Genomic DNA, 18,916 nt, shown 5'->3' on the forward strand with positions numbered 1-18,916 from the left:
ACACATAGCCTGAAAAAAGTGGCTAGCCGGTTCAACGTGCCGTTGGCTTTCTCGGCCCCCCAGAAGCTCGCTCAGCTGAGCCGTCGCACCACCTGTGCGGAGGAAAAGGGAGGCTGCAAAAAGAACCATGAACGACGTTTCGTTCAGTGTGCCAGCAACGTCGTGTACGAGATTCCCCTGACCTGCGGCAAAGTATATATCGGCCAGACGGGGCGCTGCCTCAATGACCGGCTCAGGGAACACGCAAGAAATCTAATTAACAAAGAGCGAAGCCATCTTGTCGACCATTGCATGACTTGCCCGAATTGTGAACCACGTTTCCGATGCGCAAAAATTGTAGGTAGAAGCAGACAAAAAGCGGCTCGTGAAACGTTAGAAGCGTTTCTAATCAGGAAAGCAGGTGAGGCGTGTGTCAGCGACACTTCCATTGCGCTTTACAAAGCTGAAATTGATTTTCTTTCGCGATATTTTTGATGTTTTCCGAGGATTGTTGTGACGTTGCGCCTGCGCAGCCTGTTGGTATATATGCCTGGAGATCTGCCTTCAATAAATCAGTTGTTAGTTTGCGCCTGTGCTCGTCTGGTCTTCTCTTGTGTTGTGTGGTGTTGCGCCTTTAACGATGGTTCCCATGTCTGAACACCAACTAGCCCAACAGTCAACTCTCTTATAGTTGCATTAGCGCAGTGACATTGTGCGAGATGCCACTTACTTCGACATTTGGTGAATCTTGACTGTTTGCGCTAGCTTTGCAGTCGGTGTTCAGGTTCACTGCACTCGAGAACGTTATCGAACAACATCGAGAACATTCAACATTGCGTCCTTCGACTGATCGCTGACGCATACCTTGCATGCGCACCATGCTTGCTGTTCAACTGGTTATGTGTAATAGAAGTTGTGTGTGCACGGTAATTGGAAGTTGTGCGCGACGTATTTAAGTCTTGATTCGGAACCCGCCAGCAGCCAAACGCATGGGCGAATCGGCGTGTGGTAGGTAAGGTGCGTCTTATCTTGCGATACGTAGAAAATAGGCCATCGAAAATGATTGACATCACTACTTAATTGTTTCATTTACTATTTCTTTTCTCCTTAATATTCCCAACGTTGCAGTGCATTTGCAAATATTTTGCTGTGTTCCCACAAACAGGTTTTTTTTTTTTTTTGCGTTGCCAGCGCGTAAACAACTGGGGTTCGGTTTCTGCACTGCTGCACTTTTTTTTTGCATAATGCACTCTTATTAAAACTTCATCGGCACGGTGCTTTATGTTCTTTTCATCAGAAATAGCACATCCGGAAAATTTTTAAAACTTCTGCAACACAATACGTATATAGACATAGGACTCGCATAAAATCGACCCGCGCAATGCGTGGGATCTGCTTCTTTTTTTTTTTTTTTTTTTTTTGCTGTGACCATTTCTCACCCACTAAACAGTATTTTAGGGGTAGGCTCGGCGCAATGCAGCATTAGCAACATATTTTTGGCAACTAATTTAAAAATACGAATAATACCATTGCCTTATACCAAGTTTATCAACAGAGTTCCACGCTTCTGTTTTGCGCAATGGCAAATGATCATACCACAACTGCCTTCAAGCTATACCAGTAAACAGTTATTATTTTAATAAATCTTCAATTTCCCTCTCGTGCGTGACACGCTTATAACTCGAATAGCATACGTAATCTGTTCAACAGATCGAGATATAAACAGCCGAGCAAATAGAAAAGTATGTATTGTTTTCAATATCGCTGACCATAGCGAACCGAAAAGGTGAAGTATCCTGTCGCACGAGATCTTTTCCAACAAAGTTTGTGTAGTTCACTGTAGGAAGATGTGTTCTTCGAGGGGGGCGAATTCATTCCGACCAACTATATGCAGCCACGTAGAACGGCGCTCTTTGACATTAATTTTTTACCAGACGGCATGCAAAAATAAACGAGATTATCAGAGTAGCTCAACAGTAACGTTCGATTGCTGGTCAGCTACTCTCTGGAATCTCCATGCAGTGGCGTAGCCAGGGGGTGGCACTCCGGGGCCCGTACCCCCCCCCCCCCCCCCCCCCCCCCAATTTTTTTTTCCCCGTGGCATACATAGCACGAAATGCCACTCGACCACATCTGCCTGCTAGGCCCCACTTCAGATCAAGGAGGTGCCCCCCCCTCCCCCCCTCCCGAAAAAAATTTCTTACGCCCCTGTCTGCAAGGCGCGTTTAAAAATGAGACGAAGTACTTCTAGGGACCGTGGTATTGCTAAATGTCCGGCCACGCTCTGCATTGAACGCGCCTGCACCCAAAGCGCTTGGAAAGGATATGGCGGCAAGAGGTCACGTCATGCGAGTAAGCCAATCGCGTCGGCAGCGGCGCGCGGAAAACAGATGCGGTACTCTGAAAATTTTCTAGTGACTCTATCCTGAGCTTGTGCATGGAAAAGCCGGCAATATTGGCAGAATATTAGTACACTATAATCCAATCAGTTCACAGGTCGGAAACAGTATCGTTTATCTTCAAGGTAAGAGTTGTGATTGGGAGAAAACAGTAATGATCCTGATGGATGGTAAAGCTGAACTACGAGAGTTTTAGTGAGCTAAAATGGCATGCCTTTAGGACGATGCTTGTCCTTGATATTCGCAGTTGCATCTCTTCTTCATAGCCTACTACTTAGGTTGCTTATCTTATAAAGGCTTATCTTATCTTATCTTATAAATCTTTTCTTATAAATCTTATCTTATTAATCTTTTTTTGCCTGCCCTTGCGTGTTTAGCGGACGCTACTATTGGTGGCTGTTCGGGAGGTATACGATGCGGTATAGCTGCAGATACATATAGGCTTAAATGCGTCTCAAATTTCTTCTTCTGCTACCATTCCATCTTTAATGAATAACAGATGCAACAACGGTGCATTAATGGTCTGACGCAAATTTTGACATGTGCCCAATCTTTTATCTACGCTGATAACACATTGTATATCACATCCTAGAAATTATTTGCCACTGCAAAGGACTGAATGATCTCAGCATGCACCATGAGTGTTTATTCGTAGTGTAAGACAAAAAAATTGAGTTAAACAGGGATATTGGCGTGCAACGCAGAAATTTTTTAGGTGGCACTCGCAAAAAAAGATGAGACTAAGTAACTAAAAGCATTTTGATTGCAGAGACAGGTTTTCAAGAGAGGATCATTGAAGCAGGTATAAAGGTCCTGCACAAGCACTACACGAAAGCTCCGCGTATGATGTTCGAAATGCTCTGTTTTGGCGAGTGTTCCTGTTAATAATTTACACAACTAATGAAACCGACAGACAGTTAAGCCCAGGAAAGCATAGGGGACCTTATTGTCTGTGGGTTTCATTAATTGTGTACAATACAGAAATAGAGCGCCTGGGAGAATTCCCCATGTGTTAGTTTTTTAGCTTCTTACGGCAGTGCTTTGTTTTGCCGAGCCCACGAATTTGCATGATTGCATATTATTGCTATCTTTGTCCCCTATTATTGTGCGGTGACGTTGCAGAAAACCCAGGTCCCAGCGTAAAGGAAATGTTTCAAACTTTCTTGCAGAGACGGAACGACATTCGCAAAGAATTACAGGTGATAAAAAAGCATGGCTGATCCCTCTGTCATAGGAATCGGCATAACGTGAAAGTGAAACGTGTCTTCACAGACGTAGTTGAGCGTTTGTTGGGCATTCTTTCACCCCAACGGCGAAGGAATGAATGCTATAGCAGCAAATTGTGATGTCACGCGAAGAACGACTCGCAGCTCAAAACTTGCAACGCGCTGCTCAAGCAGAACGTACGCACGGAACGAACATACATAGGATGAGGGCGAACTGTCACAGTTGTAACTTAATTTTGTGTGAGCAGCACGCTCCTTTCGCAGAAGTGGCCGCTGCAGTGAGCGAAGTGACCTTCGTGCTCTCAACGCAAGCTTGCGGTGAGAGCACAAGACGTACAAACTACCGCCATCAAGAGATAAGCGCGCGCTCGAGCGACCATGCCCTGCACAGGCACGCACTCATCGCGACGCGTGGGGCGTCGATCTTTAAAGCGCGCACTTCGAGCCCTTCGCGCCACCTCGCTAGTGATAACGAAAACACGCTGATATACCACCGATCTCGGATTACCGCCACCGGCAAATGGTGTATATAAATAGCTTGCCGTTAGCATGACAAAGAACGTGCCGTCGCTGGCGTAATCGTTTTGCCCCGCGCGCTGCGAAGCGAGGGGTCGTAAGTTCGACTCCCAGTGACTGAACTGTTTCTTCTCGATTTTTTTTCTTTGCCATCTGTTAGTCTTTATATTTTACAACGCCATATCCGTGACGGAAATACGTCAGTGGAGCCGTGGTGGACCCCGGCATAAGACACTGTCGTGTTAAAATCGTCTTCAATCACCTGAATGTGCAATTAATTGTTTCAGGAAGCGTCTCGGTGTTAACATCGAGTGAGAAGGAAAAAAAGAGGTGGCTTTCGCCTTCGAGTCGTCTTACGTGAATGCACAAGGAACCCTGTGATTTTATAATCTATGCGGATGACTTAGTCGATGTCATGCCCCAGTATGTAAGCATTCGATTATTTACGAATGACTGTATTTTGTTCAAAGAAGCATCCTCTACAGCCGATCACAATGTATTAGAGACTGCTCCTATGGCCATCGATGATCGGTGTGGGAAGTGGAATGTGGTGCTTAATTCACAAGAAACTGTTGTTATGCATTATGAGGAAGAAAGGTGCCGTCACTTGTTTCTACATCCTTCGTGATTGTCCAGTAGTACAAGTAGATAAAAATAAATATTTCAGGATTACTCTCCGAAACAACCTTAATTGGACACCGCACATAACAGATCTTTGCACTAAAGAGCCTCGTACACACGCTGGGCATGTCTCTGTCGTCTCAGTGTGTGTCTGTCGTCCCAGCGTGTGTCTGTCATCTCCTCTACTTGTGTACGCGTCCAAGAAGAAGGGTTACTTCGTTTATTTAAGTATGTACCAACAGGCCCAGCAACAGATTCTTCTGTTGCATTCAGCTTTCATAAAATGATATTTAGACAGCAAGTGAACTGGGGACGGTACATTACGACATGCACTTGAATACTTCCCAGTTCCCAATACCTGTTGTAAACATGTGGTGGTAATTGGCGTAAATGTCATGTCGCCTAACCCTTTCAGCCCTGGATTTTTTATTTTGGTCGGCGACTTTTTTTGTGCGTGTTTTTCTAATAGTTATGACCCCAGAAGACCACAAACGAAAAATTGAGCCAATGGTGCAAGTAATAATGGATTTACAGCCATGACATCAAATTAGGTCATCAGGGCTCTGTGGTTGTAAAATGAGAAAAATGGCATCTTTTTTCCTGCTCTTCACCAGAGTACACAAAATGTGAACCACGTCTCATTTTTCAGTGTGATAACTCATTGAAACAGCTTCGGTACGTCGATCCGAAAATGGCGCTTATCCGCCTCAGTTGACCCGCCTCGGCGTCACCCATGACTTCGGTCAAGCTTCTCCTTCTTCGCGGCTCCCAGCTCCGCAAGCATGTCACCATTTTGGTGTCAATGGCAGTGGGGCTCATTGAAGAAGTATTCCCCCAAGAATGGGCAGTTTTGGTTTCATTTCCGAGGTGCTAGGGGAATTGTTGTGTGATGGCGTCAATTGACACCGCCAGGGCCGAAAGGGCTAATGGCGTCCGAAAAATACGAGACATAAAATGCCCTTTGTTGCTACCAGAAGAGGCCTTACTGGTGGTTTCTAGTGCGCTTAGATTAATCCATTTATAAAGATACGTCACACATCCCCCCACCCACAAACGAAGAATACATTCAGCGCACAACCCTCAACCAAATCTATGAGTCGACCAGGAAATATTCATGAGAGTTGAGGATGTGGTAACAGTGCAAAATGTTCAGCCTGAATAGAACGCGCTCGCAGTAATCAACAGAGACCAGAGATAGGTAGAAATAGTTCGAAGCGATACTGTAGCGATACAGCTTTGTTTTATTTCACGAATCGTAAATGACGAGTGACATTAAGTTTTTCCTATTTGTTTTTGAAGCACGCAATGAACCTATCTGCTACGAGTGTCAAAGTTATGTGACAGCACTGTTTACACAGCGCACATACATTAATTAGTCAGCCACCATTGCAGCGCTCAAGTCACGCGTTCAGAGCATCTGTATGAACTCCGTGAATTTTACAGAAAAACTACCTGGTGCCCTTCTAAACCCACACGACCAGCTTGGCACGCTCGTCCACATTCTGACATCACAACGGTGGCGGTTCTCTTCCACTCTGCTGTAGAAAGCACGTACTCTGCATCCGCTTCACTTTGTGAATGAGTCTTTTCAGTATATATGTGTGTTTGAGATGGTACGTATTTTCTTCATCTGTATGTGATCATTGTATATATCATAGTCCTCGCCGGACAGCTGGGGTAGCGAGCCAGATGATAAACCAGGCTAACATTTCCGGGAATGTGATTAAAGGTTGCTATCTCTACTACTGATGCGGCGCCGAGGATAGCCACTCGCTTACAATTGTGCAAGCCCGAATTTCATCTCTCGTAGAAGATCCGTTTCTTTTTATTCTTTACATATGGATACCATATAACGTTGTAAATGTGGCACGCAAAGAAGACGGCGTATGCAGGCTTTAAGAATCCGGCATGTATCAAATCTGACAGGTGTTTCACAACCTCTGTATGCACCATACAGAAGCAATGAAACAGACTAGTTAGCATATAGGACAATACAAATTTATTGTTTTTTTTTTTTCAAGACTTCTTCGCAGGTGCGACTGTCGTGTCGCAATAAGAGTACGGCTTCTCTTTCTGTAGGAACTGTCTGTCGCGTCCTCTAAGTATGTTAGCTTCAATTGTTACGTCAATCATCCCATTTCCGAGAAAGAAGTCCGTGGAGACAATGCCTGAGCACGTCCGTTGCTTGTGTCTGAAGAACTCGGTGACATCATGGTTTACCCACTTGGCCGCTCTCCGCGGACTGACAATAAGCTTAGGAAACGACGGCGTGAGCTCCGCCATTACAGAAATAAGATTACAAGTTCCGGAGACGCAAGCTTTTTCCCTCATATACTTCATAAGTTCCTTCAGAGATTTTGCGTTAGCCCACCGGTGCAGTATTGCAGGTGCCAAGTAATTCGCGTAAGGCCCTCTAAAATAGTTGGATCTGTAAAATGCTATGACGTGACCATGCAGCCGTAAGCCGTTCTTCGAGTCGCCAAAAATCTCTTCCAACTTCTTGAAGTAATCGAACCGCTTCAAAAGTACACCACCGAGTTGTTGCATAATGACGTGTTGAAGCTGTAAGTGTCGGGCCGGAACGTCGTCGTAACCTTCGTCGAAACCAACCGTAAATCTGTGAAAATCTAGGATCACAATCTCACCAGTCTCATCTACAAACTCGCGGACGTCCCTCAGTACCTCGCTAACAGTTGGCCACCCTCGCACTCGATCGTGGGTTATATAAAACTCGCCACGGGAATATTGCACTCTCAAGTCCAAGGCGCGAATACCATACGCCAGTTGCTGCTTAATGGTTCGGTCCTGATTGTATAAAAGCTTTTCATGCGGAAGCGGGGTCCCTTGGTGGTACATTCCGGCATCGTGCGTTCCAGGAATAAGCATGTCCATCAAACTCAGTGATGAGAGTTCCTGGTAATTATCCCGCATCCACCGTGGCTTGGGGGTGAAGCAGGAGGAGTACAGTACTTCAACACATGAAGGAGTTTGTCCCTTCGATGATGAAACGTCCTTCGGAAAACAGCTCAAGAGCTGAGTAAGATGAATAACGGTAGTGTTGGATGCTTCTTTCGGCAAGTCCCACTTTTTACCCTGCTTTACAGATGTCCACGGCATCTCAATTTCTGAAGAGTTTCTGTTTTTCACTATAAGTGCCCAATATCCGAGGCACATTCCTCTCATCAGTACGCTTACCTTAAAATTTTTTGCTAATACGCTGGTTTTGTGTTTGCCGGAAGAAGTTTTGACAGCACACAAGGCGAGTATGTCAGACAGGCATCTTGGCGGGTTATATCTTGAGAGAAGAACCAACGTTTTTCCGATGTAATCCTGTCGTACGCCGAACCAGTTCAGCTCGAAGTGATCATACGATACTGTCAAGTAGGTCCCAGATTTTCTCATTTCTGAAAAAAAACGTATAAGTACTGCTGCGTTAGTCCCATTTGATAGTTGCATGTGTCACTAAAATTGTCCGTGCATTGTCTGAAATATACTGAAATAATCCTAATGTAACATCCAACGATTACAAGTGAAATGGAAATTCTGAATGTTCACATATCTGCCATCCCATTAATTTAGGAGAGTTGCATAGGTTCAAAAAAAAAACTTTCTGCCTAAGCACTTCAGAACAAAAAAATAAAATTTGAAGGCTCAGCAATTATCGTTTCTATCTCCATATTATGAACACAAGTCCTCGTTTTTACAGCAGCCATTGTAACAGGCTAAGTGTTGAGCTCTATTGCAACTCTGCAGTCAGTAGATATCATAGTAAGCAAAACTGGAACAATTTATTTCATTGTTTCATAAAGTAGCATTCGTCAGATACCACGGTTGGCGTGGAGTGAGACTGTCATGTTTTATTTATTTATTTTTGTTAATGCACAGTCGGAATCAAAAGTTCAACGACCATTAAGTTGGACAAAACTTTGAATTTCCCATCAACTAGCGACTGAATTCGGTCCAACTCCACAGTACATGTGGCTAGAACGTTTTAGAGCATTTCAGATATCTAAATTCTAGGCTGCCTGCCAAAGCAGCGGGATTATTCAGCTTTTTCCTTTGTCTCACGGACCCTAAACCTTTGACGCTGACTGTACATGGAGATCTCTAAGTTGCGTATAGTGGCAGCCATGACACCTGATACGGGTGTGCAGGAAGCCTGTGTGATCCGAAGGTCAAATTCATGAGCCATATTGCAACGTTTTCTAAACACCATTTGTGGCGTCTTTTTTTTTCAAAAAGAGCCAAATGCAGAAACCGAAACTGGGCTAAATTTCACGGGAGCGTAAAGCGCGCTTAAGTATCTTTACCTTCTAAAAGAGTTGGAATCAAAATGGCGCCATTCCTGATTGTAACGTGAACTCAAAAAGGCAGTTTCTTCTGAAAGAGTTGGAATCAAAATGGGGCCATTCCTGATTGTAACGTGAACTCAAAAAGGCAGTTTCTAATGAAAATGAGCCAAATGCTGCATCTGTTTCAATCAAACTGAGCCACATTCATTAAACCAACGCTGCGTCAACAATCGTGACCAAAACGAAGAACATGGTCTCATCCAAACTGTTTCGTTTGTGTCCTCGTTGCTTTGCTATCGTGTTTACGTTCCAAAATTAGTTTTTCTAGGGCGATTTAGCAATTACTGATGGACATGGTGTTGTAGGGCACAACTCGAATATAAAGACTAAGAGGCCGACTTTCCAACTTCTTTTTGCCTCTTGGCGTTTCTTTTCGAGTTCAGCGCTACAGTATCATGTCCTTCTTTCGCTCGAAGACGATATATTTCAAATAAAAGATAGATGAAATTAGGATATTGCGCACCGATCTATTCCTTAAAGAGGAAGTTATCCAAAACGGCACGGCATAAAACGAGCTCCGAAGAAGAGCTGGAGCACTTTTCAAGGCCTTCAATAGATGCCAATAACAATAATGCGCTGTTGACACAATCCAGAATACTGCGCCTTTTGCCAGGAAGAACCACTCACTCATCAAGTCTAGTCGTTGCCATTATGCGCATGCGACGGAGGACGGCAGCGACGGAAGCACAAAGATGATGTTAATTTTATCGCAAAATATTGCTATACCGTACATTCGGACCGTTTTAGACTTCTTTTACGAGCTAATTCAAGCCCAAGTGAAATGTTCCAATCTATAAGAGCCAAATACAAACTTTACTCCTGAAAACCGACGATAGTGGGCTATACAGATTTTAGCCGCAAGACAGATTTGACTTATTTAGGGAACAGGGACACACTGGCAAAAATTGTTGGAGCAGGCCCAACCATATTGGCAGTAGCAAAAAAGGGCGTTTTTCTCAGTTTCATTTGAAGTGCATATGGCTCTTTTAGAAAAAAAAAAAAAACGCCACATTTGTATTGCGTCATTCACTACCCGTCCACACTGAAATAACTTTTTAGAACTTTGTCTGTACATCAATTATCCAGATAAGTCTGAGCCCCCAAGCCAACCGTACAGAAAATTCATACAAAAGAAATCAAGTACGTGCAACGTAATATCGTAGTCTTGTAAATTGACATATTTCTAGACAATGTTCCGCAAAAGTCGCAACATTCTACAAAGTTATTATAAAGAACGGCCCTACACTTATAGCATTCAGCATTTACATAGACCTACAGCATTTAACAAAGGTACATGCCGAAATGCCAGATCTTAATGCTTTCTTTTTTTAAGTTGCTATGCCGGACGTCGATTGTCGTATCTTTTCGCAAACGTGTCCACTGAAACATATTTATTCCCGAAGAAATGTTTTGCCTGAAGCAATAATAACCAGAATGTCATCAGAAACCTTACCTTGGGGACGCACAAGATGTTTTTATTCTTTTGGCTTCTAAAATATTTGTGTTTGAAAAAAGTATGAGACAATAGTACTGTCATATTTCACAGTAGATTGTGATCGTAGTATATTAAAAGGTCTGGAGCATGCGTGATGTACCGATATTTAATTAACAATTCCTGCTTGTTGGACCGGCAACCCGCCTGACGGTGTTACAAAGAGACTTGTTTTGCAATAAACTACAATCTCTTCTAATATAAACACTTGCAAAAGACTAGACAAACTTACCACAGGCACGACGTTGATACGTAATAGCGCAAAGATAGCACGGTCATAACCTACGGAGCATATGTGCGGTGCACAAAACCTATACTACAATACCCCCGGGACGTTTGTTTTGTATATGAGAACAAATTACGGTTAGTGCCTGCTTGATACAGTACTGTGATTTCGTTCAGAAACCCGCTGACGCTGCTTGATCACCGAAATCTTCGCTGTTCTCTAGTTGCGTGGCTTCTTCAAGACGCCACAGAACTACGGTTCTTTCTACGGTTCCTCAAACCATACCACGACGTGAAACCAGATCTCAGAGGCAATGCTCGAGTGGACATGCTCTAATGACTGACGTCTGTATTACTGAAAGTGCAGGCACGCGTCAAAAACACCAAGTGGGTAAGTACACATTACCTGGAAATGTATAGGCATTGGAGGTTTCGTATACCACAAAAACGAGAAACACCGTCCAAATAATGCAGCAAGCACATGGCATTTTTCTATGACGCTCAACTTCGTGCAGAAGTCAAAAAAGAGTACTTTCAGTAAGTTGAGCATCTTTTTCTGACAAGCTGCCGAGTCATTTGCATGCTATTTTAAAAACGCTGGATGACATTGAACGAAGACTGAACGCTCACACGTGTTTTTCTCGTATTTTGGATGAATTATTCTCGTAGGAAAGCTAACTGCGCATCCCTTTGTGAACAGCCGTGGTTCGAGCCATTTTATATAAAGCACTAACTATACTGACGTCCTACCTTCAATAGCATATTGTTCTACCCCGCATCACAGCATATTGCATCGTTACTGCAAGAGCGTAGCACGCTATTAGACAACTTTTCGAAGAAGGGCAAAAGAAGAGAGAAGTTCGCAAGAAGGACGTGCAATGAGAAAAAAACTTAAAATTATCGCTGGAGCCAATATGAATACAAGACGAGCTGCCTTCGACAGGGCAGAAATTAGTCTCCTTAGCAGAGCTTTCATGAACGTGTAGCTCACTTTGTTTTTCTTCAAAAGAGGAATAAGGGTAATGGTTCGCTGTTCGTAACCCTCAGTCCATATTCCAAGAAAATATTGTGAAACTTTTTGTGGATACATTGCATTTTGACCACACTCTGAATTTTACTTCAATGTTTCGCTCTTTTTACATCTACTTGGCAGAGTTTCGTGCGCAACGTTCTTTATCCAATAAAGCTTTTTATTGCGATAGCAATTATATTTACAGTCTCGACGAGTTTTTGCCGTCGCCGTCATGTCCCGTATCATGACCAAATCAATAAAATCCCCCGCGCATCGTATGTTCGACCGAGGGTAAAAGCGCGCGAGCGGGGGCGATGACACGGCCGAAGCAAAGATCAAATGAGCCGGCCCATTTCCGTCGCTCGGAGGGCGCATGCGACATTACCCCGCTTGGTAGGCCTGCCGTCGAAGCAGACAGGAAACAACCCGCCCGTCTTGAACGAGCATGAAAAGACGCGAGGGCGCGTGTCCTCGATCAGCAACTTTGAACTTTTATTCTAAGGGCGCGGTCGGGATCGCTGGCGCGCGCGCTCTCTCAGAAGCCATCAGCTGGCGGCTCGTATACCCCTTCTACGTGCTGCGCTCTCAACGCGAAGTGACTATGCGGAAAGAGCATCTCTCCCTGGAACGGCCGTATTCTCTTACACCAGCGTTTTGTAGTTACGCGAGATCACATACAAAATAGTTAGCTGCCAGCTTCACTTCGTATAACACTAGAATTTGTTGCTATCGCGTTAATTGCTTCGCCCTTGCAGTGAAACTGACTTTTTGTGTGTGAAGAAGATATATGCACCCAAGATATTGGTATGAATATCACTACACAGAAAGCTGGCGAGGAAAGAACCACGATGAATATTTAACCTGGTCGGACGTCCGTAAGCGGAACCAGCTGTTGCAAAGTAGAGTTTGTGTCTTGCTAAATAAATAACTTGTTTGAAAAAAGCCAGAGAGCTTGGCCGAAGCTAGGGCTCTTCAGCCTGCTCCTACTGTGTGCCTTTTGTGCGATCGCAGCTGTTGCGTTTTTCCGTCGAATGTGGCAGTGTGTAAGCCACATCGGAACGTGTGGTTTTCTGGTGGCCGGAGTCGTAACTACCACAATTTGGAGCGTACATTACGTGATCGACGAGATAAGTTGAAGGTTCTGCGGTTTCTTTCTGATTTGACGCGGAAGAAGTGTCCTTATTTACTTGGCACCACATGTGAGGTCCACTAGCTGAAAACAAAGCAGCTGGTTAACGCCTTGATTACTGCCTTCCTGGGAAGTAAGGTGTGGAATGAAAGAGGTAGAGATTGTTCATTTAATGCAAGTTGTATTTATTCCGTCTGCCTTGAACTCCATTTCTATATACAGCATGTCTGAATCCTAATAAGATCTCTCGCTGCACGCTTAAACTGCTTCCGCGTTCTCTCCTACTGAACCACGGTTGTACCATTCCTTGTATAAGTTCTTTTTAAGTGCGAAGGATTTCTTAGCAAACCTCAGGCACTTTGGCCGTTTCTTTCTTTCTTGCTAAAGGCAGAACACCCCTGGTAGGCGCTCAACTGCCATCCACTCGTCCACGTTGTCTTCCAGGACGACGCAGTGTTCTCTTCATTATAATGAGGCTGGACGATGGCCTTATGCTGACCTAGTATGACGTCACATTGATTGATAGCCGCTTCGTGACACGCGAAGAAGCCGCCGCTAAGTGCCCTGACGGCACACGGCTACACCACAACAATGCGGACGGCGACCGCTATAACGTACGTTGTATGGACACTGCGCACAACGTGTTATATCATCCCGCATACGATAACTTTACTGGCTATAAGAACAAGCAGGTACACAAGGACGCTCTGACCAAGGTGGCGAACGTGAAAGCAAGCGACATAAGTAGCACGCCGGCCTCAATTTACCTGAGCCTCGGCAAGCCGTACATGATCACGGTCTACATCGACGCAAGCGACGACCTCATTAATGGAAACATGGGCACCTTATAGTACATCGAGCGTGACGAACACGGCAACCTCTTGCGACAGTGGCTTGAATTTCCAACGTCCACGGTAGGCATTGTCGTCCCAGCCAGGACGAAGCACATCTCTACCTCACGCCCTCAATAGAATTGAAATGAGTGCCCGTGGGACTGAGTAACACCGCAATGACGACGTACGCCAGACAAATATATCGTGTAAGAGGGCGCAGTTTCCCTTTGAGCAAGCAAACGCCATAACAATATATAAGTCACAAAGGACCTCATAAGCCTAGGTAGTCTTCGGATACGATAAGCGCCACCCACTGAAGTTGGTCTACGTAGCACTTTCTAGGGCTACCAGTATCGACGGCCTTTACCTCACCAACGCCAAAGGTGACTTCAGGTTCCAACATGTCGCGGCTCTATCGACACAGTCAGTCGACGACGTGACCCGTCCTCCTAAATCTCCTCCTAAATGTCATTTTGCTGAAAGATGAAGAAAATACGCGATAAGCATGATCTGTTTTTGAAATATGAATTGCCCGTGCAACTCTTCGAAAGTTTGTTTTAGCTGCTTACAGATAACGCATCTATCTTTCCTGCAGCACGAAATGTCCTCTTATACCAGTTTATAGACCTATAAGACTTTTAAGCAACCTTCACATTTGCATCGTTTGTTATTCACATATAATTACTAGAATTAACACCAATAATTCACGTTCCAGTACGACGCAGGCCACCCCCAATATTTTTGACGTTTCCTCAAGAAGTTTTAGACAATATATGTGGGCACTAATGTTTTGTTGCTCTCTTTTCTTTCCTCATCGCTCATCTTTCGATTGCCGTTTCTCATTTCCCCAGCGTAGGGTTGCCGACCAGACATGTGTCATGGTTAACCTCCCTGCCTTCTCCCTTTTGTTTTCTTTTTTCCTTCATTCCTTCCTTTTTCGTTGCTTTTGTTGTCGTCATTGTAGATCCTTCCCTAAAGTAGTTGTCATGTTTCCACTGCCCATTTTCGATACAATCCCTCCATGACAGTTGGCAACTGTTGAATCAGTTGCTTTTCCGTCAGCTGAAGTTCGCAATTAGCAGCTTGCTGTGTTCCACGTTGCCCGATGGTTCTCATTAATATGGTCAACTGTTTCATACCGTTTTCTCGAACCAGCCTACTGTGTAAAGTAAGTGAACCCCATTCTTGTCCCATTTCAATTATAATTGATACATTAGCCCATACTTACATTTGCATTAAATATGAGACCTAAATCATCTGTCATTATACACTTCTTAAATGTCTCCTCTATTATGTAGTAGTAGTATGGTGACATTTTTCGAACCTCTTATTTCATATTAGACGACCAGTCAACGTAAATGAATTTTTTATCAAGTAGAATGCTTGTCATTGACATCCCGTTTTTGTGTTGCTGTTCTTTTTTTTGTAAGAAGCACGTCTAGCAAAACTTGATTCTGTAGTTACACAGCAGATACAGGGGATTCATTTCTACTCACTAAATAAGGCTAATCACGACAACACGGTTATTCTATGTGCCTTAATACTTCGTGTAAAATTCATCTACTAACTTACGCTAATCAAACTGATGAGACTCCTTTGTTGATCTCTGACTGCATGTACCAGGTTCTCCCAAATTTGAGATCACTTTTAAGCTGCTTTAAGACTTGAAGTTGTGTAGTTGATTGCATAGCAAAATAAGTAAAGACTAGCTTAACGAAATGCGACAACTGAACTATTGACGGTTCAAGAAGCGATTAAAACTGACGTCAGTGGCGCCCTTTACTCGAGACCACAAGGGCACTTTTTTACACCACCAACCACTCTCGAACTCCCGAACAGCGAGAAGAAAAAAAAAGGAACGTGTCACTTGCCATTGCCGTACTTCATATAATTACCGCTCCCAATCGACAGCAACGAAAGAGTGAGAGGGAGAGCGTTATTTTCCTCCCACCCACTGTCACGTGCCAACAAGGAGGTTCATTCATCATCCGACTGTGTGAGACGGCAGCCAAAGCAGGCGTTGTCATTGGGTGCTCGTTAGGAAGCGTGTGTAATGCGATTCCCCGAAGCGCGACGAGGCCTCCCTTTCGATCTCCATCGTTGGTTTCCCGCTTCTTACACAGTAAATTGCCGGAACTGCGCGCCCTGACCTCGCGCCTCGGCACTTCCGTCTTCTCCAGGCTAAACAATTGTACGACGGCTCGATTAGTTAACTCCCCTTCAAATCACCATAAAGGAATGCAGCGCACGAATATAAAACTGTTTCCACTCGGATAGCGATTCAATCCACTACAATTTTTCGTGTCCGGACTATTTAGTGAGAACTGCATTGGTTTCGCCGGCTTTGTTATGACCGATTTTAAAAGCCATGGCTGACTTTCGGAGTGCAAAGTGTGTTACGTTAAACGTGAATGAGCCGTGTGTAATGTACAGAAACGTGAAATGATGTGGCGGTGCTTATTGTCACAGGGATCAGATGTGACCAAAGAGCGGCATGACTGATCGTGTTATCCAGACGCTGCCACTAATAACTGTGTAATTCCTGTTATAAAGCGGCTCGTGAACTAGGACGTATCAACGGCATGCATTGAACAATAGCTTGAAGCTCACTGCGACTCTACAGGGCCTGCGGCACCAGGCTAGTGGCTCATGTGTGGCGTCTGCAGTGTCCATGACGAGCTGGTTAATGAGTTAAGAATATCCACACGATGGTGGGGCAGGTTGCAGTGAAACGAAATGCGACAGTTTAATTGGTCGCCTTTCAAGCTATGCCTCCTTACCTCTTATGCTGTAACAGATACAATGTCGCACACTTACCGTAGCAGCATCAGAACGCAGGTCATTTCTTAAGGGCTTGGTGTGACGAAGCGGATGCTTTTTTTGCGGCTGCAGACGTCTGAAGAAAAAACAAAACATGTTCTGAACAACAATGCATTGTGCTGGTGTTAAGTGCGACAACAACTTGGCAGAGAAGTGAGGCGCAGAATCGATTAAACGTTCATCACTAGTTGAAGAACAACAAGGCTATCTGCCTGCTTGTTTTCCCCATCTCTTCCTTACGCCCAGAGCCTGACATTATTCGTCGGGCTCACTTTCATCTCTATAAAGACAAACTCCCGTAATTTGTGCGCGTGCGCGAAAACTCGTAATGGACTTTCGACTATAGGAAATACTGCAAACACAACAGCTTCATTGCTATAAAATGAGATTTAGGTTATCCGTGTAAACAGAGCAGTCATATTTACCGTCCGGCAGTAGGTAACCAATAAACACCTTCAGTCTACGAGTAAAAGTTTTACTAAAAGAGAGTAAAATTAAGCTAATTTTATAAACTTTAAGCCCGCATAACATAATATCTGATATTTGAAGTGAGCGAATTTTTCTAGTATTCTGAAAGATCGCGAAAGAATTTCTGATCGCTGATCTCTGTTGATGTCTTACTTTTTTTCCTTGTGGATTTCCTTTTTTTTATACGAGCGATGATCTGTGACTGAACATTGTTATTTTTGCTATTTTAGTTCAGCCATATACGTACTTTGTACAGCTATGTGTCCCACTGGTATAGCGTTGTTCTGACGAACCTTGGTGCTGTAGCCACGACCGATAGCTTGGTCTTTCACGCACTGGCGCCTTTGTCGATGTCCCTAATAGATTGCGTGCACAAACGACTTGAACTCCATGGCTAAAGCATGCAAACACGCCGCATGACAACCACACAAATCTATGCAGGAGCTTTCAGGAATAGATGGAGGGCATTGCTTTTGTGTTCCTGAACGCCTTTCCACACCTTGTTTCAATTTTCCGGGTTTGTACAATTCACAGGGGCATAGACATAAGCAAAAACGTTGCGGAATATTCCACTCAGGATTCTGTGCTTTACTGCATCATTTGAAAGACGAAGCATGAGCTAACAAACGGAGGAATGTTATAAAATAAGGTGAAACATTAACACAAAGATAATATAAAACACATTTTATAACCTGTTTTTCATAAATATGCAATTGAACGAGAGTACATACTTATATTTAAATTCATTCACACATTACGCCGTGTGGAAACTTAGAGCCAAAAGAGAAGATACAACGCCCTTTGTTTGATTTTGTTGTCGTCATGCCATTCACACGATTATAGACATATTTTTTACAATAATATACATTCAAATGGAAGACTACAACATTTCCACCATACTCCGGTGATATCGCGTCGCAGATCAAAGGAAATAACGTACAGAGTAGAAAATCACTAAAAAGCGTTGAAGACGGCGTAAGAGAACGAACCAGTCAGACATGGGTTGCTTGGACGTATTATACACGCGTATAAGGGGAGGAGACAACATATACTGCTAATCTCTCAGCAAGACTACCCCCCCCCCCCCCATTTTCCACTCTTCACATTCAGCTTTGTAAGGGGCGAAATAGGAAAAAACCGAGTTCCCCATATAATCAAGCCGAAACATTGTTTCGATCTCTCTCGTTATCGTCCGATTGGCGTACCAGGCGCCGGTCGAACATTACAACAGTACCTTATTATAAGCTTCATTGTTTTTGAGATTTCAATACCCAGCTCGCTATCAAATCTAATCGTCTACATGGCATCTACGCGAGCGAAAGGTGCTTCTTTGCGACGTTATTTGCGCAGCTGTAAAAAAGCTCGGAGTATTGCCGTTATAACTAAAAAAGTGTATGTTACTCAGCGTTCCACCAGAGGAGCATAGTTCGCCGGTCGTGGACTTGCATTTCATTTACATCGCTTCTTTACCGAAGGTTACGATAAATAAAACAAAGGCAAAAACACACATGCCGGCTTTCTGCATAATGAGCCACGCGTGAGCGATAAAACATCAATAACGCCAGGAAAAGTAATTGGTGAAGGTGACTACCGTAGCTCATTCGCCGTTCGCAATAATCCCATAGACGCGCGTGAATTCATGCGGCCTCTGAAGGTTCCTTTGCCACTGAATACTTGCCGGCCCGCTTCGCTGCATCGCTGGCACACGTAAAAGCGTATGCCTGGTAAACGGATTATGACGACCCCAATAAAGCAGCGTCCTTGATCAGTTCCTTTTCTGGATACTGTGGCCCTCTACAGGCGCGCTAATGAACCTGCGGCGGAACTAGCTCGCAGCTCAACTG

General features: G+C 44.1%; 1 protein-coding gene across 1 annotated transcript; it reads right to left on the reverse strand.

Moving 5' to 3' along the window:
- Window positions 1–6,753: 6,753 nt before the first annotated feature.
- Window positions 6,754–11,415, reverse strand: LOC119394065 (uncharacterized). The gene is made up of 2 exons (XM_037661285.2): window positions 11,217–11,415; window positions 6,754–8,145 (listed from the first exon to the last, which is right to left on the reverse strand). Exons 1-2 carry the CDS (start codon window positions 11,296–11,298, stop codon window positions 6,758–6,760), a joined length of 1,470 nt encoding a protein of 489 aa, XP_037517213.1. The 5' UTR covers window positions 11,299–11,415; the 3' UTR covers window positions 6,754–6,757.
- Window positions 11,416–18,916: the final 7,501 nt, after the last annotated feature.

This window comes from Rhipicephalus sanguineus, chromosome 5 (assembly GCF_013339695.2).
Source record: "Rhipicephalus sanguineus isolate Rsan-2018 chromosome 5, BIME_Rsan_1.4, whole genome shotgun sequence".
Taxonomy (NCBI): Eukaryota; Metazoa; Arthropoda; class Arachnida; order Ixodida; family Ixodidae; genus Rhipicephalus; species Rhipicephalus sanguineus.

What these genes read in the sequence shown, in the direction of transcription:
- LOC119394065 (XM_037661285.2), bottom strand. Translation starts at nt 11,298, where the DNA reads ATGCCATGTGCTTGCTGCATTATTTGGACGGTGTTTCTCGTTTTTGTG. An exon ending in CAATGCCTATACATTTCCAG is followed by an intron (nt 8,146 to 11,216) that starts GTAATGTGTACT and finishes GTTTTTTTTCAG; the next exon opens with AAATGAGAAAATCTGGGACC.